This window comes from Myxocyprinus asiaticus, chromosome 25 (genome assembly GCF_019703515.2).
Source record: "Myxocyprinus asiaticus isolate MX2 ecotype Aquarium Trade chromosome 25, UBuf_Myxa_2, whole genome shotgun sequence".
In the NCBI taxonomy this organism is placed as follows: domain Eukaryota; kingdom Metazoa; phylum Chordata; class Actinopteri; order Cypriniformes; family Catostomidae; genus Myxocyprinus; species Myxocyprinus asiaticus.
This window is the reverse complement of record NC_059368.1, coordinates 40909666-40923649: the sequence shown is the minus strand read 5'-3', so window position 1 is coordinate 40923649 and position 13984 is coordinate 40909666. Positions and strand designations below refer to the sequence as shown.

The window sequence follows — 13984 nt, the reverse complement described above, 5'->3', positions numbered from 1 at the left end:
CCTTGAAGCGCTGTTGCTGCTCCGCCCGCATATCCATGAGGGCCTGGTGGATGCTGCCGAGGGATCGGAACACTTCCTCCAGTGGCTAAGACGACTCCATAGCAGCTTACCTTCCGCCTTATCCCTGGTTTCGGCACCAGTGTAACAGATGTTCGTATTTGGATCAAAAGGAGGAAGCGGGACAAGGCGATATCCAACTCAAAAGGGCTTTATTTCCCACAGCTTCACAGTCTTTATGTACTCCACTTTTCAGTGGTCACACTCAAATTTATGCTTTTTTAGCACAATACAGATCATACTCTGCTCCCTGCAGCTCCCTCTCTCTCTCTCTCTCTCAGTCTCTTTCGGTGGACTGGGCCGTCTTTTATCTCCCCCAACTCTCACTGTGAACATGGAAACGTAATTAGTCACAATTCATCTCAGGTGGATGTCCTTACCGCTTTCTCTGTCCCCAGACAGGCGCTTGACCACATCCTCACCTCCACAAGCATCAGTTTACCTTGGAGCAAATTTAGGTGTCCTCGCTGATGTTATACATGTTCATTTAAGAATGAGGAATGACAGTTTAATCCATAGCATGCTCTTCTCAAGATTTATTTAAAAATGTTTGAAAAAGAAAGAAAAAACACTGCAGGTATCCTCTCTGGGTACCTTACAAGTGACCCAGCAACAACATGTTTCACATTATTTGGATCTTTTTGATAAAATCGTGCTCAACACACATTACTCAAACTCAAACACACATTGTCACATAAGCTTTCATTGGAAAATAGCAAACGCTTTTCAGAGAAATGGCAGCCGGCAACAGTTGCTAATACAGGATTGGTCAGAAACGCTCTTCAGGCGGGGCTTAGCAAAGGGTCAGTTGCATTGAAGCAAGCAAACACCTAGCAACACCCTAGCAATCGCATTGCAACACTCGAGCAACCACCAAAAAACATTACAGTGGCAAGTTTTGCATGGGCAAACACTACTCACATTTTCTTCAAGATGTAAAAATATTGTTTGATTTATACACAATAACTCATGTTAGACTTTTTTGTTTTTCAGAACTGTGGTGTGGAGACTGATAACTTGAAAACTCTGGTCGGTCAGACGCAAGCAGCATCCAATAACCTGCACAACTGTGCATCAGAGCGCAGGAAAAACCCTTCTTATGATGGAGGCTGTCCAGACAAACCACCTAACATGTTCCTTACAGCTGTTGTGGAGCTGATAGGAACTGCCAAGGGTATGCTTGCTTGGCTTGACAGGTATGTGAGTTTTACAAACAAACAGACACTCCTTCACATTCTTTTAGACTTTACACACCACACAGCAAATGTATCAACAACTTTGGCTAACATTATGCAAAGGGAGTGTAACGATAGAAACTACAGCATAGTCTTATGACAACTTGTAATGAAAAGGTATGACTTCTATTCCCATAGAGACCAACCAATCAACAAACAGATTGGTTACTCTTTCAGTATTTATTTATGCAATACAAATGACTGATGTATGTCAATAACCTGTAATACGCCCCATCCCCCACCCCCCGCTATACAAAAGTTTTTTCCTATTAAAATAATTTTTTGGTTTAGGGTTTTGGTAAGGGGTTAGATCTTACGGTTTGGTTTATGTTGGGGTGAAATTTAGGGAAAATATATTAACATCATTTGTTGGTTTGTTTATTTTCTATGGGAGTAAAAGTTGTATGTTTTTGTATGAGCCAATTTCTTATGATTTTGCCATCTCATACTATTATTACGACTTCTCATTCGACTGAGTTGGGTCTCCCACAGGAGCGCCATTTCACATTATGTCAAATCACCCACATCATTTACAAGTCCATGGCTCCGTCAGCTCATAGCAAAGTTGACAAATGTTGATAATTTATACAGATTTTCATTTTCAAGTTAAAAACACTTGAATAGAACTAGTGTTACAGTGGGACTTTTTCACTGTTGAACACCTTTGAACATAAATACACTGAACACCAAAATGTAATATTTGGAAAAACATTTAAGAGCATAAATGTGTTTGCTGGATATGCTCAGTGAATACATGTGCACTGAAGTGCAGAGGGTCAGGCAAATAACTGTCAAGATATTATTCGGAAATAATTCCAAATAAGCATTGGTGTGACATTTTTTTAATTGCAGCTTTCTCACCAACTATTGTTTTGGGTTGGTGTTCAGTCAAAACAGTCTTCCTATGTGTTGTCATACAGACAGACAGTTGACATACAAACACAGTCTTACATACATTATACGTGCAGCACATGTTTGGGCTTGAAATTACACATTCCAGAATTCACAAACATTTTAACACCTTATGAGGGTTTGGATAAGTCACACTTTGCTATCTTCATTTATTTCAAAGGACTCCCCTCACTGGTGTCAGTGATTTCACTTCGACCAAGAACAGAATCATTCAGCTCTGTCTGGAACTGACCACAACTGTACAGAAGGTTTGTTATTGTGTCCTCCAGCATTGCTCACTTATTCAAAGCCCTGCAAGCATTTGTTCCAATAGTAATAATCACATGAAAGTCTGTTAAATAGTGTGGCTACACTCGATATTGCCTAATGTAGTGTGTCACTCTCCAAATGGAGATACCATTCAAAAGTTTAGAATCACTAAGACATTTTTATGTTTTTGAAAGAAATGTATACTTTTATTCACCAAGGCTGCAGTAAATTGATCCACTACACAGTATTAAATACAAAAACCTAATTCATGTTGCAAATTGTAATTACTTTTGAAACAACCTTTTTTATAATTATATTTGGTAACACTTTCTGTGAAGCCCATTGTAAGGATGGGCAAGGAGGAGGCGGGAACCGGCTAAACAGTCAACATAAAGGTTTAATGATAAACTGATGAACTTAAAACAACATAAACCATAAACGAACACAGACACACATGCAGCACTGCCACGTGCGTGTCTCTCTCTCTCGAACTGGCGTCTCCAGCCCCCCTTTATCTCACTCTCCTGTTGATCATCTGATTCAGCGCCGGCCATGCATCCTCACGGCCCAGCCACCCCCTCCTCCTCATCACACCCATATTTATAGTGCATTGTAAAGGCATTACAAATGCATTATATTGCATTCATAATGTGTCATTATACACCTTATAATATGTTACAACTTCTTATAGATAATTGTAACTATAGTTATAATTCATTATAATACTTAATGTATTTATTGTTACCTTAAAGAGTATAATGCATTATAACACAATCAGCATTGCATTTTATCTGCACATAAAATGCATTATAATTTGCCTTAAGCAAATTAAGTTACAAAAGCAATGTCTTCTTATAAACAGCCATACCATAAACTTGTAACATAAAATACATTACAAATCAAGCTTATATAATGGAACTTATATAAATGCACAGAATATAATGGAACACACATTCACAATATAAATTTGAGACATTAAGTCATGTAATTTTGCCAAACAGTCTGTAATTTAAGTCTGACTAGGCCATAGTATTAGACCTAATGGAAATGTATAATAAATCTTGCAAATATGTGCAAATATATAACAAGAATTTTACAAGCTTATCTTGTAATGTCTAATAGCAACTTAAAAATATCTTATGGATGTTTATAAGAAGACGTTGTTTTTTTCATTTTACTTAAAGCATACCTAATATATATAATATACATATAGTATATACTGATAATACATTATAACTTCTGCAAATGAAATTTGATGTTGGTCATGTTATATACATTATACTCTAAGGAATAACCATGGATAGAGAAGTGTTATAATGTTAACAACATTAGTTAACATGAACTAACAATGAACAACACTTTTACAGCATTTATTAATGTTTGTTAATTACGACATTAACTAATACATTTTTAAAATCTTATGTTGTAGTTGTTAACATTGTGAGTGTGGATGCAATATGAACTAACATTAACTAACAATGAGCAATTGTACATTTATTAGCTAACAGCAGGGTTGGGAGGGTTACATTTGAAATGTATTCCACTACAGATTACAGAATACATGCTGTAAAATGTAATTTGTAACATATTCTGTTAAATTACTCAAGGCCAGTAACGTATTCTAAATACTTTGGATTACTTCTTCAGCACTGGTAGATTTTTTTCACTTGTTTTGACTATAAAAACTCTGCCAGTACAGTAAGACAAAATACACGTTAAAAATACATTCTCTGAAAAACCTAAATATCTTATGCAGTGTTGTTTCTAAAACAAGATCAATCAAATTGATCTTGTTTTAAGGATTTTTAGATATTTTTACAGGAAAACAATATAAAAATTATTATCAAGAATATGATTTTTGCCCTAATATCAAAGGTCTTACTAGAAAAAAAGAAATTATGATCTAACGTGAATTTTCTTGATAAAAAATATGATCGTGCCTGGTAACATGTGAATGTAAAGAAATAGCATTTTAGCTTAGCGTACAGCTGACAATTTACACAAGGTTTATTTCAATTTCTTCTGCTCCAAACTTACTTCAAACTTACTTCTCTGTCTGCTCGTATGAATGTAACACATCATAAGAAAGTGTTTCACCGATGTTCAAATGCACTTTGGATCGTATCATTTATATTTTCCATCTGAAAGGACTAAATATTAAATGAAACAAATGACAATAAAAATACAAAGTAATCTGTTCAGTAATCTAAATACTTTTTGAATGTAACTGTATTCTAAATACCAATGATTTCAATTGTAACTGTAGTGGAATACAGTTACTTATTTTTTGTATTTTAAATACGTAATCCCGTTACATGTATTTCATTACTCCCCAACCCTGGCTAACAGTAACAAAGCTTAATAAATGCTGTAATAAATATATTGTTCATTGTTTGTTAATGATACCTGTTAATGATAATGCATTAACTAATGTTAACAAATGGCACTTTATTATAAAGTGTTACCATATACTGTAACATATAAGGTGTATTATGAGACATTACAAATGCATTATTAATATCGGCTTCATAGAGAGTGTTATCTTACATTTTAACACATGTGAAGACAAATCCCCATTTACGGTAATAATATGTAGGCTACACATGGTTTGATATTCTGTTATCTAATAATGCAAAAACATTCATTTTTAAGTGTGTCGTAAGTGTGCAAATACTTTTTGGGGCCACTGTAGGTCTTGAACTCTTAGAAGACACATGTCTCCTGAAGCACAGAGGAAAAAAATGGTTCCACTGAGTCTGAGCTAATTTCTTCATGTATACAAGGAGATCTCATACCTGTGTTCGATCACTCGGCTCTGTTTTGCTCTTAGTCTCACAGCTCTGAAACTCCAGCCCTAAAAACTTGCACCATTTATCCTGTCAAACTTGTTTTTCAAATTATATTTAAACACAGGCAATAGGCTCTTCGCCGTTTGTCAGCACATTCCGTTTGAAATTCTTGCTTTTGGTATTTTGATTTCATGTTTACCATTCCATATTTTCCTGTGGGAACTCAGCATACTGTGGCATCTCAATGCGAATCCTCCCTCTTTAATTGCAGGATTGCACAGTGTTTGAAATGGAGGAGAAGATATTAGAAGTGGTAAGTAGAAAGTCTCCCTGTCAACCATTTTACAGACAGTATATTCATAAATTCCCCAGAAGCAACAACATTATGCAGGCATGCAAACTTATCTCAGCTCTTTTGTTTGTTTAGTGTTGTGTTAAGATGTTTTTCTCAGGAACTGCCAGAGCATTCTGTGGTAGATAACACTGTATAAATGTCCCTCACAGATTCCATTTAAAGGAATTGTTCACCCATTCATTATTTAGTCACCCTCATTTTTTTCCAATCCTGTAACACTTAGTTATGCGAAACACAAAAGAAGATGTTTTGATGAAGATCCCTCAGTGTCTTTTTAATACAATGGTAGTGGATAGTGCCTCACTTTAAAGCTTAAAAAAGGACCCTGAAGTCTTATAAAAGTATGTCTAAGTAATACAGTGGTGGCCAAAAATATTGCCACCCTTGGTAAATATGAGCAAAGAAGGCTGTGAAAAAAACAAATCTGCATTGTTTATCCTCTTTGATCTTTCATTCAATAAATGCACAAAAATCAAACCTTTAATTGAAGGTAAGTAATGGGAAGTATCTCATTATTAAATAAATATTTTTCTCCCAAATATTTTGGCCACAATTATTGGCACCTCTAGAAATTCTTATGAGTAAAATATATCTGAATTATATTCCCATTCATATTTTACATTTCTTTGTGCACCTGGGTGACTAGGAACATGAAATTGTTCACCCATGACTTCCTGTTTCACAGGGGTATAAATATGAGGCCATATTCCCTTAATCATCAATCACAGTGGGTTAGACTAATGAATATAGTTCTGGGGGGTCACGTGACGCCATGCAAGGAGCGGATGTGTGAGCGACGAGCTCTGGGCACTTTACTGAATTTTCGATTATTCTCATGTTATAATCTGGTGAAATTTGATACACCTAGTTACATATTTGCCCTTTGTTGCAAAACATGGCAAAGAAGTCAAAATCCTCTGGCTCTGGAGACATTAAAAGATACTTACGTGTTCAGGATGAAAGCCCCGACAGGCCTACAGACCGGGGACTCGATTTGGATGGTGCGGTGGGAGAAGGAATCCAGCGTCAATTGTCCAACATGTCGGTGATGTTGACGAAGATTCTTGCTGACTTGGAGGATCTTGCTGTAATACGTCGATCGATTACGGCGATGGAAACAAAATTCTCTGAGTTAGCTACAAGAGTGACTGATGTTGAAAAAAGAATCGATTTTCTGGAATCTTCGGACCGCTAATCCGCCCGCGACCAAAGTTGATTTGGAACATCTCCTTGACAAGATTGAAGATCTTGAGAATAGAAACCGCAGGAATAACGTTCAAATTGTTGGAATTCCTGAGCATGAGGAGGGCAGAGATATGGTGAAAATCCTAGAGGAGTTTTTCCCAAGTCTGCTCGACATAACAGGCCACAAGCTGGAAATCGAGCGAGCTCACAGAGTGCCGGCTCGGAGATCTGCTGAGGGAGACAGGCCCCGACCGATTCTGGCCAGATTTCTGAGATCATCCGATAAAGATCTTGTGTTGCGCCAGGCGAGGAGCAAAGGGAAGCTTTCTTGGAAGAACCATAATATTTTCTTGTTCCTGGACTTTGCGAGTTCGACAAGAGAGAAACGCGATCGGTTCAAGGAATGAAAGAAACTCTTACATCAGAAAAAGATCTTGTTTGCTCTGATATTTCCTGCCAAACTGAGAATAGAAACGAAAAACGGTCGCAAAGTATTCACATGTCCAAATCTGGCAATGTCTTTTATAGAATCAATGACTGAGTAAACCATTGGATGTTTCTCATGTGAGTGGGCCTGACTCGCTGTACTTACTCTTGAGGAAGCTGGGCGACATTTTAGGTTTTTTGCGTTGGCTCCACCGTGTGGCTGGAGCTTGTTTTGTGAATAACACTTTCCTTAAAGAAACTTTTGCATTGAAGTTCCCAGACAGATTGAGAGTGGACATTATGGATGACCGCAAAATATCTACATGCTCACACAAAGGATGTCTTTTATAAAGCTGATGGATGGTGTAAGTCATGGTATATACTTTTATGCAGCCTCTGAGTGAATTGACTCGATCATCCGGGGGAACCGGGATGCCGGTTTTGTTTCTTTTTGTATTGGTTCCGCATAGCGGCTGGAGCTTGTTCTGTTGAATAACATTCCTTTGGAACAGCTGTGGATTAATCTGTTCGTTCTTCATGCTTATTCCTCCTGCTGGCTGTGGTTTGTTTTGAGTTTTTTTTTTTTTTTTTTTTTACGAGACATTGGAATGATTACGTCATCCGTTGAACTCATAACAGCTGGCTCACTGAACATTCATTTGTCTGTCTGAGGAATCTGAATGGTTTTATATCAGCTGAAATTTGTTTTGTGGAAGATCACACCTTTGAGACAGTTCTGTGAATGAATCTGCATGTTCTTTGTGTTCATTCTTCCTATTGACTGAGTTTATTTCACAAAGTATTTTCTGTTATGTAATTAAATTGAGCAATCCGATGGCAAAGTTGTCGTGGGGACTCAAGGGCGTTCATGGACCTTTTGAGTTTAGAGGGATTGTCGCCGGTTGGCACTGTCATGCGCAGGGTTAATGTGCACGTTTTTCTTTTTTCTGTTTGTTTTGTTCGGGGGGATGTTCGGGGGTTGATTGTTTCACTAATGGGAATGTGGTCTTCATAATTTTGTTTTTGGCACACAATTTATTTTATTTTTTTATTATATCAATATGTCAGTTGTTAATATAAGTGTACTATCTCTCTCCACATGGAATGTAAAAGGGTTGGGGCACCCCATAAAAAGAAGGACGGTTATTTCTTTTCTTAAACGTAAGAAATATGATATAGTGTTTCTTCAAGAAACACATCTCTCCCCGCAGGAAGCTGAAAAATTTGGAAAGATATGGGGTGGACATGTTTTCTTTAGTGCTGGCAGAAGTAAGAGCAAGGGAGTCATTATATTGATTAATAAACATTTACAATTCAAATGTCTCAAACAGATTAGAGATAAATTGGGAAGAGTAATTGTTGTTTTGGCTGAAATTCAGGGGCAAAGGTTGATTTTGGCTAATATTTACGCACCTAACGCTGATGATCAGGGCTTTTTTTATAGATCTTGAAGGGATGTTGCAAACCGCTGTCACCCCTCATGATATAATATTGGGAGGAGACTTCAATCTTTTGATGGATTCAGTCCTTGATCATAGTGAAGCAAAAGTGTGTAAGCCCCCTAGAGCAACACTGACGCTTCGCAGGATGTGTAAAAATCTTGGTCTTTCGGATATTTGGAGACTTTTGAACCCATCTGGTAGGAACTATAAATTTTTTTCATCAGTCCATAAGATTTATTCTAGAATAGATTTTTTTTTTATATCTAAATCCCTAATTTCATCTGTTGTTGATTGCTCAATTGGAAACATTTTAGTCTCAGATCATGCCCTGGTGAGTTTAGAGGTGATGCCACATATAGAGAAAAAGAAATCATATAGTTGGCACCTTAATGTATCCCTTCTGCAAAATCCTGATTTCCAACAAATGTTAAAGACTGAAATCTATGTTTACATGGAGACCAACTGGCCCTCAGTATCCTCTGTGGGCGTGGCTTGGGAGGCATTTAAAGCAGTTCTTAGGGGCCAGATCATACAGTATGCCTCATTCATCAAAAAATCCAAAGCACGAGAACTCGTGGAGTTGGAAGGAAATATTAAAAGTGCAGAGGCAGAGCTGAAGCACCGTATGTCAGCTGATGGCCTCAGAGAATTAACCCGATTGAAATATAGATATAATACTATTTTGTCACGGAAAGTGGAGTTTTGGTTATTCAGGGCAAGGCAGTCATACTTTGAGTCGGGTGACAAAGCAGGGAAGCATTTGGCTAGATATATAAAGCAGAGAGAGTCTTTTTCTACCATTCCCTCAGTGAAATCTGCTGGTGGTGAAATATTTACCTCAGCCATTGATATTAATAATACCTTTAAAGAGTTCTATATTGATCTTTATAGTTCCACATCTTCGTCTACTGATGAAGATATTAGAAACTTTGTGGAACCATTAGATCTTCCTAAACTGACGACTGAGCAAAAAAACTCTCTTGATTCTGAGATAACCTTGGAGGAGCTTGACGAGGTAATTAAGGCTTTACCTACTAGCAAGGCTCCCGGGCCAGATGGTTTTGCCGCAGAATTTTTTAGATCTTATGCTACAGAACTGGCTCCACTTTTGTTAGAAGATTATACTGAATCATTAAAGAATGGAAAGCTTCCTCCAACCATGACACAAGCCCGGATCAGTCTGATTCTTAAAAAGGACAAAGATCCAAGCCGTGTAAAAGTTACCGTCCAATTTCCCTTATCCAACTAGATGTAAAAATATTGTCAAAAATTTTGGCTAATCGATTAAGTAAAGTTATGACATCTCTTATACACATAGATCAGGTGGGGTATATTCGAGGCCGCAGCTCTTCTGATAACATCAGGCATTTCATCAATATCATGTGGTCAGTAGCGAATGATCAATCTCCAATCACTGCCATCTCACTTGATGCCAAAAAGGCGTTTGATATGGTAGAATGGGATTATCTTTTTAAGATTTTGGAAATGTATGGGTTCGAGAGTACATTTATTGGTTGGATTAAGTTACTTTAAAGACACCCTGTATCAGCGGTACAAAAAAATGGATTAATCTCAGATTATTTTACTTTGAAAAGGGGCACTCGGCAGGGTTGCCCTCTTTCCCCATTATTGTTCTGTCTTGCCCTGGAACCATTAGCAGCGGCGATAAGAAAAGAGGATGATTTTCCAGGCGTGGTGGCGGGAGGTATGCCGCATAAGCTTCTGCTTTACGCAGATGATATTGTATTATTTGTCTCTGAACCTACTAGATCTTTGCCTTGCCTCCACAGAATTATTAATTCCTTTTTCAAGTTTTCAGGATACAAAGTCAATTGGGCTAAATCCGAAGCTTTGGCTTTGACAGCGTACTGCCCAGTAACGGCTTTTCAGCCGGGCGCCTTCCAGTGGCCCAAACAGGGCATTAAGTATTTGGGGATTTTATTCACAGCAAATTTGTCTGATTTAGTTAGTGTTAATTTTGCCCCTTTAATAAAAAGGTTTCGAGCGATGTGGGCAGGTGGGCTTCATTACATTTATCGATGATTGGGAAGGTTAATGTTATTAAAATGAATTGTATTCCAAAATTTAACTACCTGCTACAATCTCTCCCTGTAGATGTCCCCCTCTCTTATTTCAAGGAATTTGATAGCATAGCGAAGTCCTTCATTTGGAATGGTAAACGTCCCAGATTGCAATAAGTTACATAGGCCGATAGACAAAGGAGGGCTAGGCCTACCCAAGATTTTGTTTTATTACTATGCGTTCAGTCTCAGACATTTGGCTCATTGGTCACTTCCACCTGAGAGAGCCCCTCCCTGGTTTGTTATTGAACAGGCAGTTCTTGCCCCTATTTCGCCATTACAAAGCATCTCTATCAAACTAATGGAAAAGTTAAGTTACACCCCGTTATTTCGCATTTACACTCAGTATGGACTAAAGTGTCCAGATTGTTTAAATTGGACACTTATTTAAATGCTGCCTCGAGCATTTGGCAGAACCCAAGACTATGTATTGGCAAGTCTCCTTTCTGCTGGCCGGAATGGATTGTGAGGGGGGTTGTTACACTCGGTGACCTATATGAAGGTGGTGTGTTGAGATCATTTGAAAACTTGGTCCAAACTTTTGGGATCCCCAGACATCAGTTTTATAAGTATTTACAACTGCGCCACCTGCTTTGCACTATTTTTGGGAGTAGCACACATCCCCCTAAGGAGGCAGATGCTTTGGGAGAGGTGATTGCGGCTTTTGGAAAAGGTCATGAGGCATCAGTGTACTACTCCCTGTTAATTCAGAGTATGGGGGACGGAGCTTTAACTTCTCTCAAGAGAGTATGGGAGAAAGATTTCAACTTGGCATTGGAGGAAGTAGTGTGGGCTAAGATTCTTAAAAACATTAAGTCTGCATCTAGTGATGCAAGGGTACGTCTTATACAATTCAAAATTTTGCATAGATTTTATTGGACCGCCTCTAGACTGTATAGGCTCGGTCTTAAAGACACACCCACCTGCTGGAGATGCCAATCAGAGGATGGAGACATTGCCCATGTTTTTTGGTGGTGTGTCGAGATCCAAAAATTCTGGTCGAAGGTTCAGAATTTTGTGTGCGACGTGGTGGGCACTCAGGTTTCATTTTGCCCCAGACTTTGTGTTCTGGGCGATGGGGCAGTCATCGATGTGGGGGATGGCCATATAGGGAACTGGGTTCTGACATGTGTGATGATCGCCAGGCAGGTTATTTTGAGGGGTTGGAGGTCAGCTGGTGCTCCCCCATATCCGGAGTGGTACACGGAGGTGGGGAGGGTGGCAGCTTATGAGGAGGTGTCATCTGGAAGACGGGGTGGCTTGGATAAGTTTGTTCTGAAATGGGGCAGGTATTTGGAGTTTTTTGAGGGCTCTCGGGTGGGGTGTGGAGAGAGTAGTGTATTATAGTTTGTATGATTATTATATATGTATATGTATTTATGTTTGTATATGTATGTATGTATGTATATTGACCACAATGTATATTGTTTTTTTTGGGGGGGGCGGGGTCGGGGAGGGGGTTGTGGGGTTTAAATGTTGATTTTTTATATATATATATATATATATATATATATAAAATCAACATTTAAACCCCACAACCCCCTCCCCCTATATATGTACATTTTTTTTTTAAGTAAATGCAGTGAGTTTTGATTTCATGTCTTTCATCCATCCACTGTCAGTCAGTAGTGTGTACTCACAAGAGGTCCTCCAGCACCTGCGATGGCCACAACAGAGTGCAGATCTGTCTGAAACACAATAGAATGCCTCTTTTTTTCAACCACTTTTCACAATCCAATCTAGTCCTCCTGATAGAGTTGGGGTACTCGAGTTTGGACAATTTTAATGGACTTGGACATGTCACGGACTCAGATGCATTTTTTACTCGGACTTGAGCCTTTGGGACTCGGGATTTTTTTGAGTCCAGCCGAGTCCATGACATTTGTGATCCAATGAAAAAATAAATAAATAACAAAACAGAAATGAATGAACACATCTCTGTGTGCATGCAGCTTTATTAACCCCTGAAGTCATAGACGTAGCCAGAGTTGTTTCACTGTGTTTAAGCAAATACACGCACACACATACTCACGTGCACAAGCACACTCTTCAGTCAACCAATACGCTTGAATGTTACTACTGAGACTACTGAATAACATCGACTACCGAAATGGCTGGCACGACGAAAACATAAATATGGGTATGTATCCAATGTAATAGAAACTAAACAAGGCAGTTTCACACGACTTGGGACCTGACAACTGGTAAAATTGCGTGTGGCATTTGTGCAGCCAAGACGGTGCTCGCATTGTGGTTTCATCGTGGTTAAAATCTTAAAATCAAGAACTTCATTGAATCAAGTCACCCACTAAAAGCATATTGAAATCAAAATACATAAAAATATTATTAATATTGGATGTGGTCTTTTTAGGTGTAATGTATCTACACATGAAGGCCTCTGTAGTCTCTTGTGGTCCATGCAGTGTTGTCAGCTTGAACTGGTCCATAATAGCTTGATGAATTAACTGTGTAACTTTTTAAATAGTTGGGGGAAAAAGCGTTATTGCTAAAGCAGACAGCAACTCTAAACAGATAAACAGCACCTATTCATTATTGATTGACTAGTTTCAAAGCATTGACGAGCTGCTTAAAATACATTCTTTTACAGCATTTGTTCACCATTCACAACATTCAACCATGAACAATTAAATATTAGGATATTTTGGGCAGTGAAATGATTTATTTATAATTTAATTATAGACTATAAAATAAATGTATTATTCAATGACGAAGTTTATGTATGAAGCTAAACTTCATGTTATGAGTTGAATTTAGTTGGTTATGATATTTTTATTTTAAATGTTTATTTTATTTTTATTGTAAACCATAAACTATAAGGTAACTTATGCACATCTTTTTTTAGCCTATATCTCTGACACTTTTGAAGGACAGTTATGACTCAGAGTTATTATTCTCCATGTTTTTGCAGTTAAAGAAGAGCTTAATTAAATTTTCTTTGGTTGGAATTTAAAGATTTCAGACTGATTGCAGATTAACGCGGCTGCCGCTCAAGTAAATATCAATATCAGCTGCTGCGAGATGCATCAAGGATATAGGTACAGGAGCAGCACGCAGAACTGCCCTGCATTGTGCGGTTTCCCACAAATTAACTAGAAAATCATGTCCATGACGACATGGCCCTAATATTATCAGTGGGCTTTTCCAGTGTTTTTTTGGATGTAGCATTTGCAGTCAAATCGTGAGACATAACTTCTCAGCGAGTGCTAATTACTACTGTGTTGACTCATTTGTA

The 13984-nt window shown here is 38.1% G+C and overlaps 1 protein-coding gene across 1 annotated transcript in view; it reads left to right on the top strand.

The window, feature by feature from the left end:
* The window catches only part of cnksr3 (cnksr family member 3), an 82956-nt gene that overhangs the window by 43142 nt on the left and 25830 nt on the right, over positions 1 to 13984 (top strand). Inside the window, exons 3-5 of the mRNA XM_051654797.1 lie at positions 1051 to 1253; positions 2365 to 2452; positions 5514 to 5555. Coding sequence (XP_051510757.1) covers positions 1051 to 1253; positions 2365 to 2452; positions 5514 to 5555 — 333 coding nt within the window. The remainder of the gene's footprint in view (positions 1 to 1050; positions 1254 to 2364; positions 2453 to 5513; positions 5556 to 13984) is intronic.